At 36.3% G+C, this 16,043-nt stretch overlaps 1 protein-coding gene across 1 annotated transcript in view; it reads left to right on the forward strand.

Annotated features, from left to right (window-relative positions):
• ATP11B (ATPase phospholipid transporting 11B (putative)) overlaps nt 1–16,043 on the forward strand; it is a 114,846-nt gene that overhangs the window by 57,229 nt on the left and 41,574 nt on the right. The window contains exons 16-21 of the mRNA XM_049775818.1: nt 962–1,035; nt 1,113–1,216; nt 3,372–3,553; nt 8,363–8,566; nt 13,948–14,101; nt 15,743–15,845. Of these exons, the coding sequence (XP_049631775.1) occupies nt 962–1,035; nt 1,113–1,216; nt 3,372–3,553; nt 8,363–8,566; nt 13,948–14,101; nt 15,743–15,845 (821 nt within the window). The remainder of the gene's footprint in view (nt 1–961; nt 1,036–1,112; nt 1,217–3,371; nt 3,554–8,362; nt 8,567–13,947; nt 14,102–15,742; nt 15,846–16,043) is intronic.

Consider the following 16,043-nt stretch of genomic DNA (forward strand, 5'->3'; position numbering starts at 1 on the left):
TGCTTATTATTATTAATCATTAATTATTATGGTTTGGGGGCCACACCCACAGCGCACAGGGATTATTCCTGGCTCTGTGCTCAGAAATAACTCCTGGCAAGCTTGGGAAACCATATGGGATGCCAGGAATCAAACCTGAGTCAGCCACAAGCAAGGCATTGAACCAAGTCAGCTGCATGTAAGGCTAACGTCCTACCGTCTGTGCATCACTCTAGCCCTCACTTGTACTTTTACAAACTTCTTTCCCAAACTATATAAAACCCATTCTTTGACTCCTTTTATGTGGGAGATGGTCTGCCCCATTTTATCTATTTATAAGCCACCATTTGACTCAGTATTTTTCTCTAAAAAGTATAGACCTTTACAGATAGGAGAAAACCTGACCCATCTGTAGAGTCTTGCAGCTTCCTAACTGCAGGTGTTTGTTTTCCCACCTGCATGGACATAGCCTGTCAACAGGTTCAAAAATCACATCAGTAATGAGCCTCCTATTGTATTTCTCAGGGATGTTTAGGCAAGGGAAAAAATCAATTTCTTTTGAAGTGAGAAAAACATGAAGCTAGGCAGACCTGGATTCCAATCCTCTAATTCTTGCTCTGCCACGTATAGCTTCTTTGACTTTAGGTAAATTACTTAAACCTTCTGAGTTTAATAGTCTTTATCTATAAAACAAGATAAGACCTGTGCCCTTTGGTTCTCTTAGATATTGAATGACACAAGGTATTAAAAAGCACTTGGCATTTAGAAAGTACTTGATAAATGTCAGTTCTTCAGTTTCTAGCTTGTATTATTTATGACCCATGATCCATCATATTTGAATGAAGTTCAAAGATGAATTTCTCAACTCAAATGAACTTGAGATTAATGTTTTGCTCTGAATTGTCCATTTTATCTTTTACATGGATTCTTTGCAAATTTTTACTTAATAATTTTGTTTTTGTCTCCCTTCCTCTCCCACCAGATACAAGCTGCTTCATATTCTGGAATTTGATTCAGATCGCAGGAGAATGAGTGTAATTGTAGAGGCTCCCTCAGGTATTCATACTAAAATCCCATTAACTTCTTTTATGATCTGATATTAAGACATCAGTAACTCTCTTTTTTTTTTTAAGGTGAAAAGATACTGTTTACTAAAGGAGCAGAATCATCAATTCTCCCTAACTGTATAGATGGAGAAATTGAAAAAACTAGAAGTCATGTGGATGAATTTGCTTTGGTAATTGCACATTTCTATTGTTTTAAGAACTCTATATCACACGCACGCGTGTGCGCACACACACACACACATGCACACACACACATGCACACATGCACACACACACACACACACTTACATAAAATATCCAGAATAAACAAATTCATAAAAGATAGAATCATGATTGCTGGAAGTTAAAGGAAGAAGGGGAAGAAAAGTGACTGTTAAAGAATTTGGCATCTCCTTTGGGGGTAATTAAAAACTATTGAATTGGGGACTGGGGAGATGACTCAAAGGACTAGAACCACATTTTTTCATACAGGAGCCTCAGATGTGATCCCCAGTACAATGTGGTCCTTTAAGCACCACTGGGAGTGACTCTGTGCACCATGTTGGAAATAGTCCCCAAGAATAGCCTGATACGTGATCTTCCCCAAATAATAACCATAAATTCAAAAATAAAAAAGTGTACTGAATTGTACTTTTTAAAGTCATAAATTTTGTGGCGTGTGAATTATATCTCTCTTAATATAAGAATGTAGGAAAATCTTATAAAAGCAAAGTACCGTAGTTTATGTGAACAGAAAAAGTTATTTTTACAATGAGTCCCAGAACCTCATGCCCTCATTTCTGGACCTGCCAATACATGCTGTGTTCCCATCTTGCTCACCTGCTTTCTTTACTTTTTGTCTTCCCTCCTTGTTTCTTAATTGCTCATCTGCCATACTATAACACCCATAGCAACAAAGACATTGTCCTGCCTTTCTGTCATTTTAATTATTCAGAAAAATATAGATGGTATTCAATAGGTTATTTGTAGTAAATAGCATGTGATACTCTGATGACTTTTTTTTAAAAAGAGAAATAGTTATTTATAGTGTGGGTCATTTTTAGCCAAAGAACAACAATATTTAGAAATCTACTAAATAGTGATCATATAGGGAGGGATTTCTGGTCCATCTGTTCCCCTGGCCCCCATATCAAACCCAGATATCATGCATATAAAGCATATATTTTGCCACTGAGTCACATACCTAATTCATGTAGGGATTTTTTGACTTATTATTTATTTATCTAGAATTTTAAAATCTACCTTTTCTGGGTTCTATTATTAGAACACTTAATTTGGCATTTCTGAGGAAAATGAGTAGCAATAAAAATAACTTTTATATTCTTTCAGACCTAGTATCAGCTTTCAAGTAATCAAAAATAAGTTTCTAGTTTTGTGTCATTCCAGTTCATCTGTGAAGCTATCACGAAAGTACTTACAACACTGACTCACTAGCTCTAGAAAGTATTGTTTGCTTGATAATGGCCACTTTACAGTCTTCTTGGTGATACTGTGAACTCTCAGGAAATTATGGCCCTCTGCTTAAAAAGAATCTGTATACAGTAATTAACGGTAAATGTGAGATGGATAAAAGCAGGAGAGTAGAATGTGAAACTGCCTCTGATAACAAACTTAAGCTCGTACTAGAGAATTTTCTAACTTCCCAAGTAAAATAAGTTCTAATATCACAGGCTAGGTCATCTTTATGATCCTGTCCAGATTCTAATATTTCACAAGTCAATGAATGACCTTAGTTATTTTGAACAACGATTTAAGAACACCTCAGAAATTGAAACTTATATAACACATGCTGTATAACTCACATCACTAGTATCTGTGACCATTAATTTTTCTCATTAGATGAAAATATTTTTAAAAATTATTTGGGGCCGGAGCGAACACACATGGGTAGGTAGTTTGTCTTGCACGCAGCCAACCCTGCTTCAATCCCCAGCATCTCATATGGTACTCTGAGCCTGCCAAAAGTGATTTTTGAGTGCAAAGCTAGGCACAACCCCTGAGTGCCACCGGTGTGGTCTTTCACCAAAATAATTTTAGATGCCTCTATACTCTTATGAACATGTATCTCTCTCTGTTTTGTTTTGTTTTGTTTTATTACTATGGAAGGCCCGTGTTTTCTTGAACACATATTCTTCTCTCTCCCTATCTCTCACCCTTAGTCTTTCTAAGTAAATTTCTTTCAATTAAAAACTACCTTGCTTCACTAATTAATAATGAAAACAAAATTATATGAAATTTACTTTTGAGATTGGAATCCTTACTTTATTTCACTGAGTTCTTGAATTATTTTGGCTAATTTTTGTTTTTAATTTTTTTTTAATTTAGAAAGGGTTAAGAACTCTGTGTGTGGCCTATAGGCAGTTAACATCAAAAGAGTATCAGGAAATCAATAGACTCCTCTTTGAAGCTAGAACTGCCTTGCAACAGCGTGAAGAGAAATTGGCAGATGCCTTCCAATTCATAGAAAAAGACCTGATATTACTTGGGGCTACTGCAGTGGAAGATAGGTAAGTATCAGGTAAATAGGCAGTATCATTTTTTTCTCTAATACAGATTTTTTTCTAGGAAAGATTTATAATATATGGCATAAATTTTTTATTTATAGACATACTATGACTTAGTAAATGGAGGATTAAAACCTTAATATTTGTTAGCATAAAAAATTGTGTTTTAGCTAGATACTAGATTAGAACAAAGGAACTAGTTTCATGCAATTTTAAGACACATTTATCTTTAAGTTTTTAGAATAATCTTCAATATATCATACAACATTATAATTATTAGCTTCCCCTTCTGTCACTAATCGCTTCTTTAATGGTACCAAGCTATGTATGTAGTTCTTTAACATCAAGTAGAGCTTAGACTTTTACTCTGTGTCTCTGTCCCTGGCTTTCTGATACAGTCATGCTTCTCTTTAACTACTTCTGACTACTTATTCATAAAGTGCAGTCAGGGAATAGCTCTTTTGAGTACTAGAATCCTAATTCCTAATAGAATTGGAAATTCTGTTTTGGGGGCCAGAGAAATAGTGCAGGAGATAAGACTTTGCCTTGCACTCAAACCTATTTCAATTCCTGGCATCACCAGGGGTCACTTCTGAGTATAGAATTAGGAAGAGCCTCCAAGTATTGTAGGGTGTGGCTCAGTTCCCCACTTCCGAAAGAAAGAAAATGGTCATTTTATTGTATGTTTTGTCGATAGTTTGTTTTGTTGTTGACTTTGTGAAAATACAGTTGTTTAAAACCTTTTTCCTCTGTTACTCTTGAATTCCCTGAAGTACATTTAGTCTTTACTGCCCACCCTCTGTGTTTTATAGTTTCTTTTTTTTCTTAATTTATTTTAACTTTTTTTTACAAAGTTGTTTGTGATTGAGTTTCAGTCATACATTTTAACACACATCCATTAACCGATGCACATTGCCACCATCAATGTCCCCAGTTTCCCTCCTGTCCTCCCACCCTCACCCCTTAAAAGTCATTTCATGCACTCCCCCCCTTTTTTTCATTTAGACACTGATTAGCAATATTGTTACTGAAGGGATAGCATACATTTCATTTTACCTCCTTTCAGTAACCAGTTCTTGTCCAGAGTGATTGTTTCTAATTATCAGTATCATAATGGTTCCTTCTCTGCTTTAAAAGCATACTCCGCTCTGTGGCAAATATCCTACCATGGACCAGTCCTATTGGCCCTTGTCTTTATTGTCTTTGAGAATTGTTACCATATTTTTTCTTTTATTCCATATTCTACAAATGAGTGCAATTGCACTATTTCTTATCATATCTTCCTCTGACTCATTTCACTTAGCATAATACTCTCCATATCCATCCATATATGAAAAAATTTCATGACTTAATTTTTCCTAAATCATCTAAGAATTCCATTGTACTACACTCATCTGTTCTTGAGCACATTGGTTGTTTCTTGATTCTGGCTATTGTGAATAGTGCTGCAGTGTTTCCTTTTCATAGTTCCTTGAATTAAATTGAATTCTACAAATGAAGCCTCTCCTTTTTTTAAAATTCCTTTTTGTTTTGGGGGCTACACATGGTTGTGCTCAAGGCTTTACACACAAGGATCACTCCTGTCAAGGCTCTAAGACCTATGTAGGGTGCCAGGGATTGAATCTTTGTCCACTACATGGAAAGCAAGTACCTTACCTGTACAATCTCTCCAACTTCAAGCCTGTCATTTTTTTAACCTAAATTTAATGGTTTTTTTTTTAAATCAGCTTTTTACTTACTTTTCTATTGTATTCATGAATTCCCAAGATACACCAAGGTGATGATGTGTTTGCTGTCCACAGTATCATTTTGTTTTGAACATGTGACTTTTTTGTTGGGTGTTGAGGGAAAAAATGAAAAGTCTTATTTGAAATTTAAATTCAAGAGTCCTTTTTTCCTTTATTTCTATCAAACACCACAACTTATGATGTTGTTCATAATAGGTAGTTCCAGGCATTCCATCACCATTCCTACCAGGTGTCCTTCTCTCTACCATTGTCTCCAGGCTCCTTCCCATGACCTGCCATGACCCTTTGACTGGTATATAGTAAATTTATTTCAGAAGTTTTGCTCCAACAAAACTTAAAGAAATGGTAGTTGAAGTTGCCAAAAAAATAAAATCAATAAAAGTCAGTTTCTGACTATTAATTGCTTAGTGATTTTAATAAATATAAATAAAATGTTAATTCTTTATTTAAAATAATGAAATTCCTTAGAGCTAGGACATACCTTTCTCAATCTTGTAGAGTATTCTCCCTCTATCTTTGGATTTTGTTATTTTTCAGTACAATGTGTAAATTTTTGTTATTTTTAGTACAATGAGTTTTTCTTTTTTCTTTTTCTTTTCTTTTGGGCCACACCCAGTGATGCTCAGGAGTTACTTCTGGCTTGTGCTTAGAAATCGCTCCTGTCTTGGGGCACCATAGGGGATGCCAGGGATCGAACTGCAGTCCATCCTGGGTCAGCTGCGTGCAGTGCCCTACCACTGCACCATAGCTCCAGCCCCAGTTTTTCTTTTCTTAATCTTTATTTAAGCACCATGAATACCAGCATGATTATAGTTGGATTTCAGTCATAAACAGAACATCCCCCTTCACCAGTGCAACATTTTCATCACCAGTTCCCCCCTCCCTCCTTCCCAACCCTTGCCTATATTTGAGACAGCATTCTACTTCTTACTCATTAAGATTGTCATGATTGTTGTTAGTGTAGTTATTTCTCTAACTGCACCACTACTCTTTGTGGTGAACTTCATATTGTGAGCTAGTCCTTCTGGCCCTCATCTCTATTGTCTCTGGGGATTATTACAATAATGTCCTTAATGTTTCTTAAAACCCATAGATCAGTGAGACTATTTGAGTATTTTCACTAGGACCCATTAGCCTCTCAGATTTTTGTGCCTGTAATCCTCAATTTTGGGAAATTCTTGTTGATAATTTTGTTTAATTATTGTTTCTTTATCTTATTTACCTTCCTGTTTTTCAGGAACTCCAATGGTTTTTACATTGTTCCTCTTGAATTCATCCCATAGTTCTCCAATATGCTCCTCGTTTCTTAGCAGACTACTTTCCACTCTGCTATTTCTTATTAGTTTCATCCTTCTCATCTTGGAGCCCCTCAATTTTTTTTTACTCAGCTTTTGTTATTCTGCTGTTGAGAGCTTCTATAGTTTGTTCATATCACCTACCATGTTCTTTATTTCCATCATTTCTGACGTAGTTTTCATGTAGTCTCAGATTTCCTTGTGCTTTGCTGACAACATGAGCTATCATTTGTTTGAACTCATTGAATATCCTCATCATAACATCACAAAAGACAATGTCTGAAGATTTACTGGTGTTATTTATGTCTTTGATATTGTTTTCACTCACTAATCTTGGTGGGCTTCTACTTGTTTTCCCCATTAGTTTTTCTATGTTCTTGCTGTGCTCGGAGGTTAGTCTTTGTAGTTAGATGCCTTAGAAGATGCTGAGGGATTAAATTGAAGTTGCTCACTGTCCTTTCTTCACCAAATAACCAAAAGAATAACTGAGCAGCTTTATAATTTGTTGAGTAGATTTGTCGTGCAGATCTGTCATAAGCACTGCGAGCTTCAGGAGCCTTAGTGTGGGCCTGTTTATATGGTGTAAGTTGGCTGTGGAGAGTGCTGGGAGCTAGCCAGAAGGGAGAGGCTCTGCATCAGTTTCTGGATTAGTCCCGGTGATGTCAGCTAGAGGAGGCAGGTCTACATAGGGAGTGAAGTAGCAGGCAGAAGGTCCAAAATTTTTTATTTTTCTAAAATGGAGTTTATGAAAACCATATTCTTAGTTTTAGATCAGGGGTGGCGAACACGCGGCTCTCGAGCCACATGCGGTTCCCAGCCAAAATGAATGCGGCTCTTTGCCTCTTATCATTATTTTGTATACTGTGGCTCTTTGCCCAGTTTGGATTTTGTTCTGCTGCTTCTGAGGAGGGACCTCTGAGGAGAGATCTCTGAGCGCATAGTCCCTCCCACTCCCAGGCTGCGTCCTCCCATCTCCCATCCCTCTGAAACAACTGCACAGGCCGGGAGGGGGGGGGGGGCGCGCGTTGGATTTTAGTGTGGAGGACGCAGCACACCCTCACCATCACTGCAGGATTTTTACCCTCACGCAAAATGGCAAAATGTTAAAATTATATGCAATATTGTTAAAATTAAATGCTTTTGTGTGAGTGTTTGTCTGTTTTGGCAAGTCACTGCATGATGTGGCTCTCTGACTCTCACAGTTTAAAATTTTGGCTCTTTGTGTTGGACTTGTTGGCTACCCCTGTTTTAGATTTACAAAAATCAGCCTCAAAGAGTCACTCCTTTTAAGAGTCTTAAAATATTTTGTTTTGGGGCCAGAGAGAAGGTACAGAGGTTAAGGCATATGCCTTTCATGTAATTGGCTCTATATGCTTCCCAAAGTATCACCAGGTACATCACTAGAGCCCACAAGCACCATACGAGCCCCAGTAATCCTTGACACCATAGGGCTCAAAGAGCAACACATGGTTAAAAAAAAAAAAAAAAACCACATTGTGTAAAACTGCTGACCTGTTTAAGCATGGCCCTCCTGAGCAGTGTTTGAGAGACGACACCCCCTCACCCACTTAGCCCCTGAAAAAGGTTTTACATTAACCAGATGGCCATTTATTTAATTATTTCTGTTTGTTTGGGGTTTTTTTTTCTACCTAATAGGAGAAACTTAGTTATATTACTAGTTTATAGTATTCTTGGGCAGTCCAGAATTTACCTTTCTTTTAATTTCAAAAAGCATTCTCTACCACTAATTTTGTTTCTTTCATTTTCAGATTACAAGACAAAGTTAGGGAAACAATTGAAGCACTGAGAATGGCTGGTATCAAAGTTTGGGTACTCACTGGAGATAAACATGAAACAGCTGTCAGCGTGAGTTTATCATGTGGACATTTTCATAGAACCATGAACATTCTTGAACTCACTAACCAGAAATCAGACAGTGAATGTGCTGAACAATTGAGGCAGCTTGCCAGAAGGTAAGACTGGAGTTACCTGGAACCTAGAGTTCAAGAATCAACTGACCTTGGGCCATGTATTAAATATATTGCCTCCTGCCTATTTTCATTTTCTTGTTGTTTGTTTTTGTTTCGGGGCCACACCCGGCAGTGTTACCCCTGGGTCTGTGCTCAGGAATTACCCATGGCAGGCTCTGGAGAGTCATATGGTATATCCAAGAGTGAACCTGGATCAACTGTGTGCAACTGTGTACAAGGCAAAATATTCTACCCACTGTCCTGTTGCTCTAACCCTCTAATGCAGGGGTCTCAAACTCGCAGCCTGCGGGCTGTTTGCGGCCCTCTGTACAATATTTTGTGGCCCACGGCCAGCCTTCAAATATCGCGGTATTCATGATTATTTGCTTACCGAATAATCACAATAAAAATCACATTAGTAAGAAAAAAAAACACATTAAACAGTTCCGTTCGGGGTATGCAAATGTTTAATGCGATTTTTTTCTTAATAATGCGATTTTTTATTGCGAATATTTGGTAAGCAAATAATCGCAAATACTTTGCACTTAGCGCAGACATCATTTCTGCTGCTCCTGTGCGCTGTCCCTTCCATTATCAGAGGCCTAAGGGAAAAGGGGGAGAAGGGAGAGAAGTTTATTACAGAATTAGATTTTGTCATACCTTCATCATGACTTCATCAAAGCCTGCAATGAAGAGAAAGATTGATGATGAGCACAGAAAATTTCAGGAAAAGTGGGAGATGCAGTATTTCTTTGTTGAGCACAGGGGCATCCCCACATGTCTTATTTGCTCAGAGAAAGTTGCAGTGCACAAGGAATACAACTTGAAACACCATTATTGAACTAAACATGCTGAGGAATGTGCAAAACATCAAGGAAATAAGAGAGCCAAGTGGGTGGCCAGTCTTAAAGCATGTCTAATGAGGCAGCAAGATTTCTTCAAGAAAGCAACCAAAGAGAATGTTGCATCAGTCGAAGCTAGTTACATGGTTAGTGAGATGATTGATAAGGCAGGGAAACCATTCACAGAAGGAGAGTTTGTTAAAAAAAAAATGCATGTTACAGGCTGCAAGTATTATCTGTCTGGAAAAGAAAGGTTAGTTTAGCAAAATAGCCTTTCTGCCAACACTGTGGCAGAGCGCATTTCTGACATGTCAAGTGACATTTATCATCAACTGTGTGAGAAAGCCAAATGTTTTGATGCATACTCAGTTGCTCTTGACGAGGGCACAGATAAAACAGACACTGCAGCTCACAATTTATGTCCGTGGTGTTGATTGCAATTTTGAATTGACAGAGGAGCTGCTCACAATAATTCCAATGCATGTCCAGACCACCGCTAATGAGATATTTTGGCATTTGTGTGATGCCATTGAGAATTCAGGTTTGCCATGGAAGAGGTTTGTTGGAATAATAACCAATGGAGCGCAATCAATGACAGGGAGGAAAAATGGACTGGTGGCACTTGTTCAAAAAAAAAAAAACTTGAAGAGGAGGGTGTAGAGAAGGCCATTGCTCTTCACTGCATTATCCATCAGTAGGCCCTTTGCAGTAAATGCCTGCCGTGTGACAATGTGATGTCTGTTATTGTGAAATGCATCAACCAAATCAGATCCAGGGGCTTAAAGCACAGGAGGTTCCGTGCGTTTTAGAGGAAATGGAGTCAGAATATGGAGGTGTGCTCTATTTCACTGAGATATGTTGGCTCAGCAGGGGAAATATCCTGAAAAGATTTTTTGAGTTGAGAGAAGAAGTGAAAGCCTTCATGGAAAAGGATGGGAATGCTGTTTCTGACTTGAGTGATCACAAATGAATGGCTCATGGACTTAGCTTTTCTTGTTGACATCACACATAAGCTGAATGTACTAAACAAGATGTTACAAGGCCCAGGCAGTTTATCAGTGCTGCCTATGACAACGTGAGAGCACTTTCCACAACTTGTGTTATGGAAATCCCAGCTCTCTCAGACAAACCTTTGCTATTTCCTAGCATGCAAGGAACTTGTGGATGCATACCATTCAGTGGTGAGAAATATGTTAATGCTATTTTTAAGCTAGAGAAGGAATTTGATCACAGATTTGCAGACTTCAAAAAGCACAGAGCCACTTTCCAAATTTTTGTGAACCCCTTCCTTTGATGTGCAAGATGCCCCTCCTGTGCTTCAAATGGAGCTCATTGACCTGCAATGCAACTCTGATCTCAAAGCCAAGTTCAGGGAGATTAGTGGAAAAGCAGACATGCATGGGCAATTTTTGAGAATTGCCCCCAGCTTCCCTGAGCTTTCCCGAATGTTCAAGCATACCATGTGCCTTTTTGGGAGCACATATTTGTGTGAAAAGTTATTCTCCACAATGAACTTCAATAAGTCAAAGTACAGGTCTAGACTTAATGATGATCATCTTCAAGCCATACTGAGGGTCTCAACTGCTTCCTCTCTAAAGCCAAATGTGGTTCAGATTTGTGAGAAGAAGCGCTGTCAAATCTCTGGCAGCAAGGAATAGGCAAAAGATGGCATGTTCAGAAGAACTGTTCATGATCTTCACTCAATGTTCTGTTCATGTTCAGAAGAAATAATTAAAACTTAATAATTATGTTTGAGAACTTTTTTTTTTTTTGTGAAATCCCTTATGCAGCCCTGCCTCACCCCGACTTTGCCTCCTGCGGCCCCCAGGTAAATTGAGTTTGAGACCCCTGCTCTAGTGCCTATTTTCTATAGCCTACAAGCACAATTACTACATTTAATTACTACATTTATATTTTATGTTTAAAAAAACAAATGAAAAGGAGTACAAAGGATAATAACTTAGATGTGAACATTAAGTGAAATTTATTTGGGTGTCTGTAAATAGTTGCACTGGAACACAGGCACACATTCATTTACATGTCATTGAAGGCCTACATTACTCTATAGAGTGGAATAGTGCAACTCACCCATGTGGCAGTCAGGTTCATTGGAATTATTGTGAGCAGCTCCTCTGTCAATTCAAAATTTCAATCACACCATGGACATAAATTGTGAGCTACGCAGTGTCTGTTATATCTGTGCCCTCGTCAAGAGCAACTGAGTATGCATGTCCTGAAAAATAACCTGGCAGATCACAGTGACATAATTTTAACTTGGTGGTCTTTTGAACTTTATCAAGTCTAAAGAAGAGTAGACTTGTAATATTAATACTAATATTGTAAATTAATATTCATTGTAATATTAACTACTATTTTACTACTAAATTAGATGGACAGTATGCTGTTAATTATCCAGTGGCAGATTAATATGTTTTCTGTTTGAAATTGCATATGCAAAGAGGAAATAAAGTCACATTACAGAGATATACTAAAATATAAATCTTATCACTGCTACTATTAATAGTCTTTTACAGTTAATCTTAATATAAAACATTAAGTTTGACAAATAATTTTGGCACACAAGCACAATGTTTCCTTCTCCCTACAAAAACAAAACATTTGTATTTTTATCAGTAAATGTTTATTGCATAAAAGTTACACTAAAAAACTAAATGGAGGGCATACTTAATTATTAGTCTATATTTTTCACTTAATAAATATTCTGTCAAATTTTTCTCTTTGATGATAAATGTATCTATGTAATATTCCTCAATTCAGGTTTTGCCCCACAAAATAATACTTCTGTTCCTTCACAGAAAACATTTGTCAGCCTAGGGTATCTGTCACATAGTGTGTGAAGATAGTTTTATAAGCATAAATATCTAAATTCATTCTTTTATTTTTTACATGTTTTTTATAGGCAGTTTAGGAAACCACATTAAGACTAATTTTTCACAATTAATGAAGTTTTATTAATACATTGAAGTTGCTTGTAGGCATTTTAGGTTTCCTATGGGTGCCTAGTATTTGAGTCTTGTGACATAAGTGAAATAACTTAGAAATATGAATACTTAAGAAGTAAGAAAGCCAGAATTGGGGCCAGAGCAGTAGTCCAGTGAATAGGGCATTTGCCTTGCCCACAGCTCTCCCGGATCAATCCCTAGCATCCCATATGGTTCCCTAAGCACTGCCCAGAGTGATATTAAGTACAGAGCCAGAAGTAACTCCTGAGCATAGAACCCCCTACCCAATGAAAAGAAAACCAGATTCATTGATATATGGAGTGGAATGTTATCTGAAGAAGTTGGTCAAAGATTACAAACATCCAGCTTATGTGTAGAATGAATAGTTTTATAATCTATAATGCATCATAGAAACTATACCTTTAAATATTCTACTTCTGGATATGTATTCAAGGGTAATAAAATCTTTCTCTAGAGATCTGTTTTCTGCACATTAAGAAAAGTCTTATATTTAAATGAGACTTCATTTTTACCAAAAAGTATCCATATTGTTTTCTATAGGGCTGTATACTCTTCTTTTATGATATGTGAAAAGACTACTAAATTAGCAATATGCTATAAAAGTTAGATAGTAACAGATGTTTAATTGAATATTTAAATTTGTATTAATATTATTCACTTACATTTGTTGAGTAGATCTTAAGTGTTATTGTCACAAATTAACTGGTAATTATATTATAGAGTATTAACTAGCCTTGTGAAAATCATTTTGCAAAACGTATGCTGCACATTTTAAAATTACATTTTGGAGCTAGGCATACACACACACACACACACACACACACACACACACACACACACACACACACAGAATACAGGAGTTAGGTGCATGCAAGGCTTGGGTTTAATCCCTTGGACCACTTAGCCTTCCAACAACCTTCAGATGTGACCCTGGAAGTCCCCTAACATGGCTCAGGTGCCCTAGTGGTGCCTGGCAATGCATGGCCAAGTAGCACCACTTGCTCAGGTCCTATTATTAAACTACTGATATTGAACCACAGTTGCCAGAGAATCACCAGAGATGGCTCCAAAGCTTCTTGGACGCCACTTGAGAGCCACGCCTAGCAAAACCTTTTTTTGAATATATCATATGTTTATCTTAATATTGCCTCTGTGAAATGGGCCAGGGGATGAAATAGTGTTGCTTCTCAGTAGCATTCTGTTTCACTGGGAAGCTAGTATAGTTGTTTCCTTTTTGTGCATATAACTCACAATTCTGCTTGGACAACAGAAAGGAACTTGCACTGGAATATGAAACTGAGCCCCAACTGTTTATTAAATAGGTCTTATTACCAAAGGGGAGTCATGAAAAGCAGTTGTACAGAATAATATACCCAGTAATGTAGCACATTGGCATGCTCATGGCAAACTTTTTTTCTCCCTAAAAGTAAGGTATATTGTGAAAGTAAGGTATATGATCAATATTTCAGTAAGACCATTGTTTATAAGCATATGCATAAAAATATATAATATGACTTCACAGTATCTTAGCAAAGATTTAATTATTGTGTCTTTGAAGAATTACAGAGGATCATGTGATTCAGCATGGGCTGGTGGTGGATGGTACCAGCCTATCTCTTGCACTCAGGGAGCATGAAAAACTTTTTATGGAAGTTTGCAGAAATTGTTCAGCTGTGTTGTGCTGTCGTATGGCACCACTGCAGAAAGCAAAGGTATGTTTGTAAAAATTTTCATAACGATATTTAGATCAGAACATGTTTACTAAGGTTAATGACTGAGTCACATTTGATGGTGTGCAGTATATGAATCTTATCAGGAGTCAGTCTCAGTCACTTCTCATATTATAAATTTTAAACCTGTATTTTAGACCTTTGGAATTTTCAGTGAATATTAAAGTTTTAACTATTAACTGTTTATGTGACCTAAAAGAAGGTCTTTGAGTAGCACGTAGTGATTTTACTAAAACATTTGAATTATAATTAATGTTTCACAAATCCATTACTTAACTAGTGAGGAAACCTTAATAAGACTTTATTTCTCTGAAAGTGGTTTTGTGGATCTCACCCTGTTTTATATTTTTGTCAAGTGTTCATTTTTATTATTAAAAGTAGTTATTCAGAGATGAAAAAGGCTTTAGTGAAAAGTTGAAATTCCAGTTGACTTGTAATTTATAGGAATTATTTAAATGAAGCTGCAATTCAAGTATAATCAAAATTTTTGTTACTTTGATTTGTAACTTGAGGTCTTACACTATATTCTTCATATTCTATGAAATAATACATCTTAAATCTGTCTCATGTAAAAGTCTAATAAATTAGATATTTCTTTCTTTTCGGTTTGTTTTTGGGCCACATCCAGCAATGCTTAGGTGTTACTCTTGGCTCTGCACTCAAGTATTGCTCCTGGGGGCTTAGGGGACCATATGAGATGCTGGGAATATGAATCTGTGGAGACTAAATGTGGATTCCTAATAAAACAAAGGCCTCTATTTTTTATAAACATAATTGACAGTATTCCCATGAAACTTTTCTTATATTGAATATAACCTTGATTGTATTTTTAAATTATATTACAAGAACCAGTATATTAAATTATTTATAATTATAAATTATATTTATAAATTTATAAAATAAAATTAAATTATAAAATATTTAAATAAAAATATTTAAATTACAAGAACCAGTCTTTCCTGCATCAAGTAAAAGAGTTAACTTCTTAAGAAAAAAAATTTGAGGCACATGTGTTACCTGGGTACATGGTACCTTAACACATGTTGCCGCATCTCCTCTCTTGAAACATGCACTTTCATACTTTCACACTGGACTATGTGCTGGGGCTGTGAGAAGAGAAGCCTGTGCTCTCTCTTGAGAGCATAATATTCTTTCTCTCATCTCTCTCTCTCTCTTTCTCTCTCTCTCAGTTTCCAAAGAAAACTTATTTTTAGTTTTAAAAATCTGCTGAAATTCAATTAGGCATTTTACAAGTTTAAGCTGTGTTCATAGATTCTGCCTCCCATCATAAAATCTGAAGAGAGAACACTTTTCCTATGTTGTTTCTGACTCTGCCATTGTACAGTGAGGTGCTTCTTGCTATGTCATTTCTGAAAGACATTCCTGGCAAGTGCATTACCCTACATTCCTACCATCTTGATGGAGATACTCCTCAAAATATAAATCCCAGCTTATATTATCACCTAATATAAAAGCAGGGTTTTTTAAATGACTGTTCTTAGCAAAGTCATTTTCAATGAAATACTTTATATATATATATATATATATCTATATATATCTATACACATATATATATAAGAAAATTGAAATTATGTTATAAATAACTAGTTATCTACCTTTCAGGTAATAAGACTGATAAAAATCTCTCCTGAGAAACCTATAACATTGGCTGTTGGTGACGGTGCTAATGATGTAAGCATGATACAAGAAGCACATGTTGGCATAGGTGACTGATTTTTTTTCTTAAATTTTTAAGTTGGTATAACTATTGCATGATTTTTATTTTGACAAGGTATAGTATCAAATATGAATAAAAAGAAATAACATGTTTCCTCATTGGAAGTATATTATTATTATTATTAAGCCCATTATTTAGAATATTTTAATTCCAGTTTTCATGGGAGTCAATTCTATATTTGTTAAT

Source organism: Suncus etruscus, chromosome 6 (genome assembly GCF_024139225.1).
Source record: "Suncus etruscus isolate mSunEtr1 chromosome 6, mSunEtr1.pri.cur, whole genome shotgun sequence".
Taxonomy (NCBI): Eukaryota; Metazoa; Chordata; class Mammalia; order Eulipotyphla; family Soricidae; genus Suncus; species Suncus etruscus.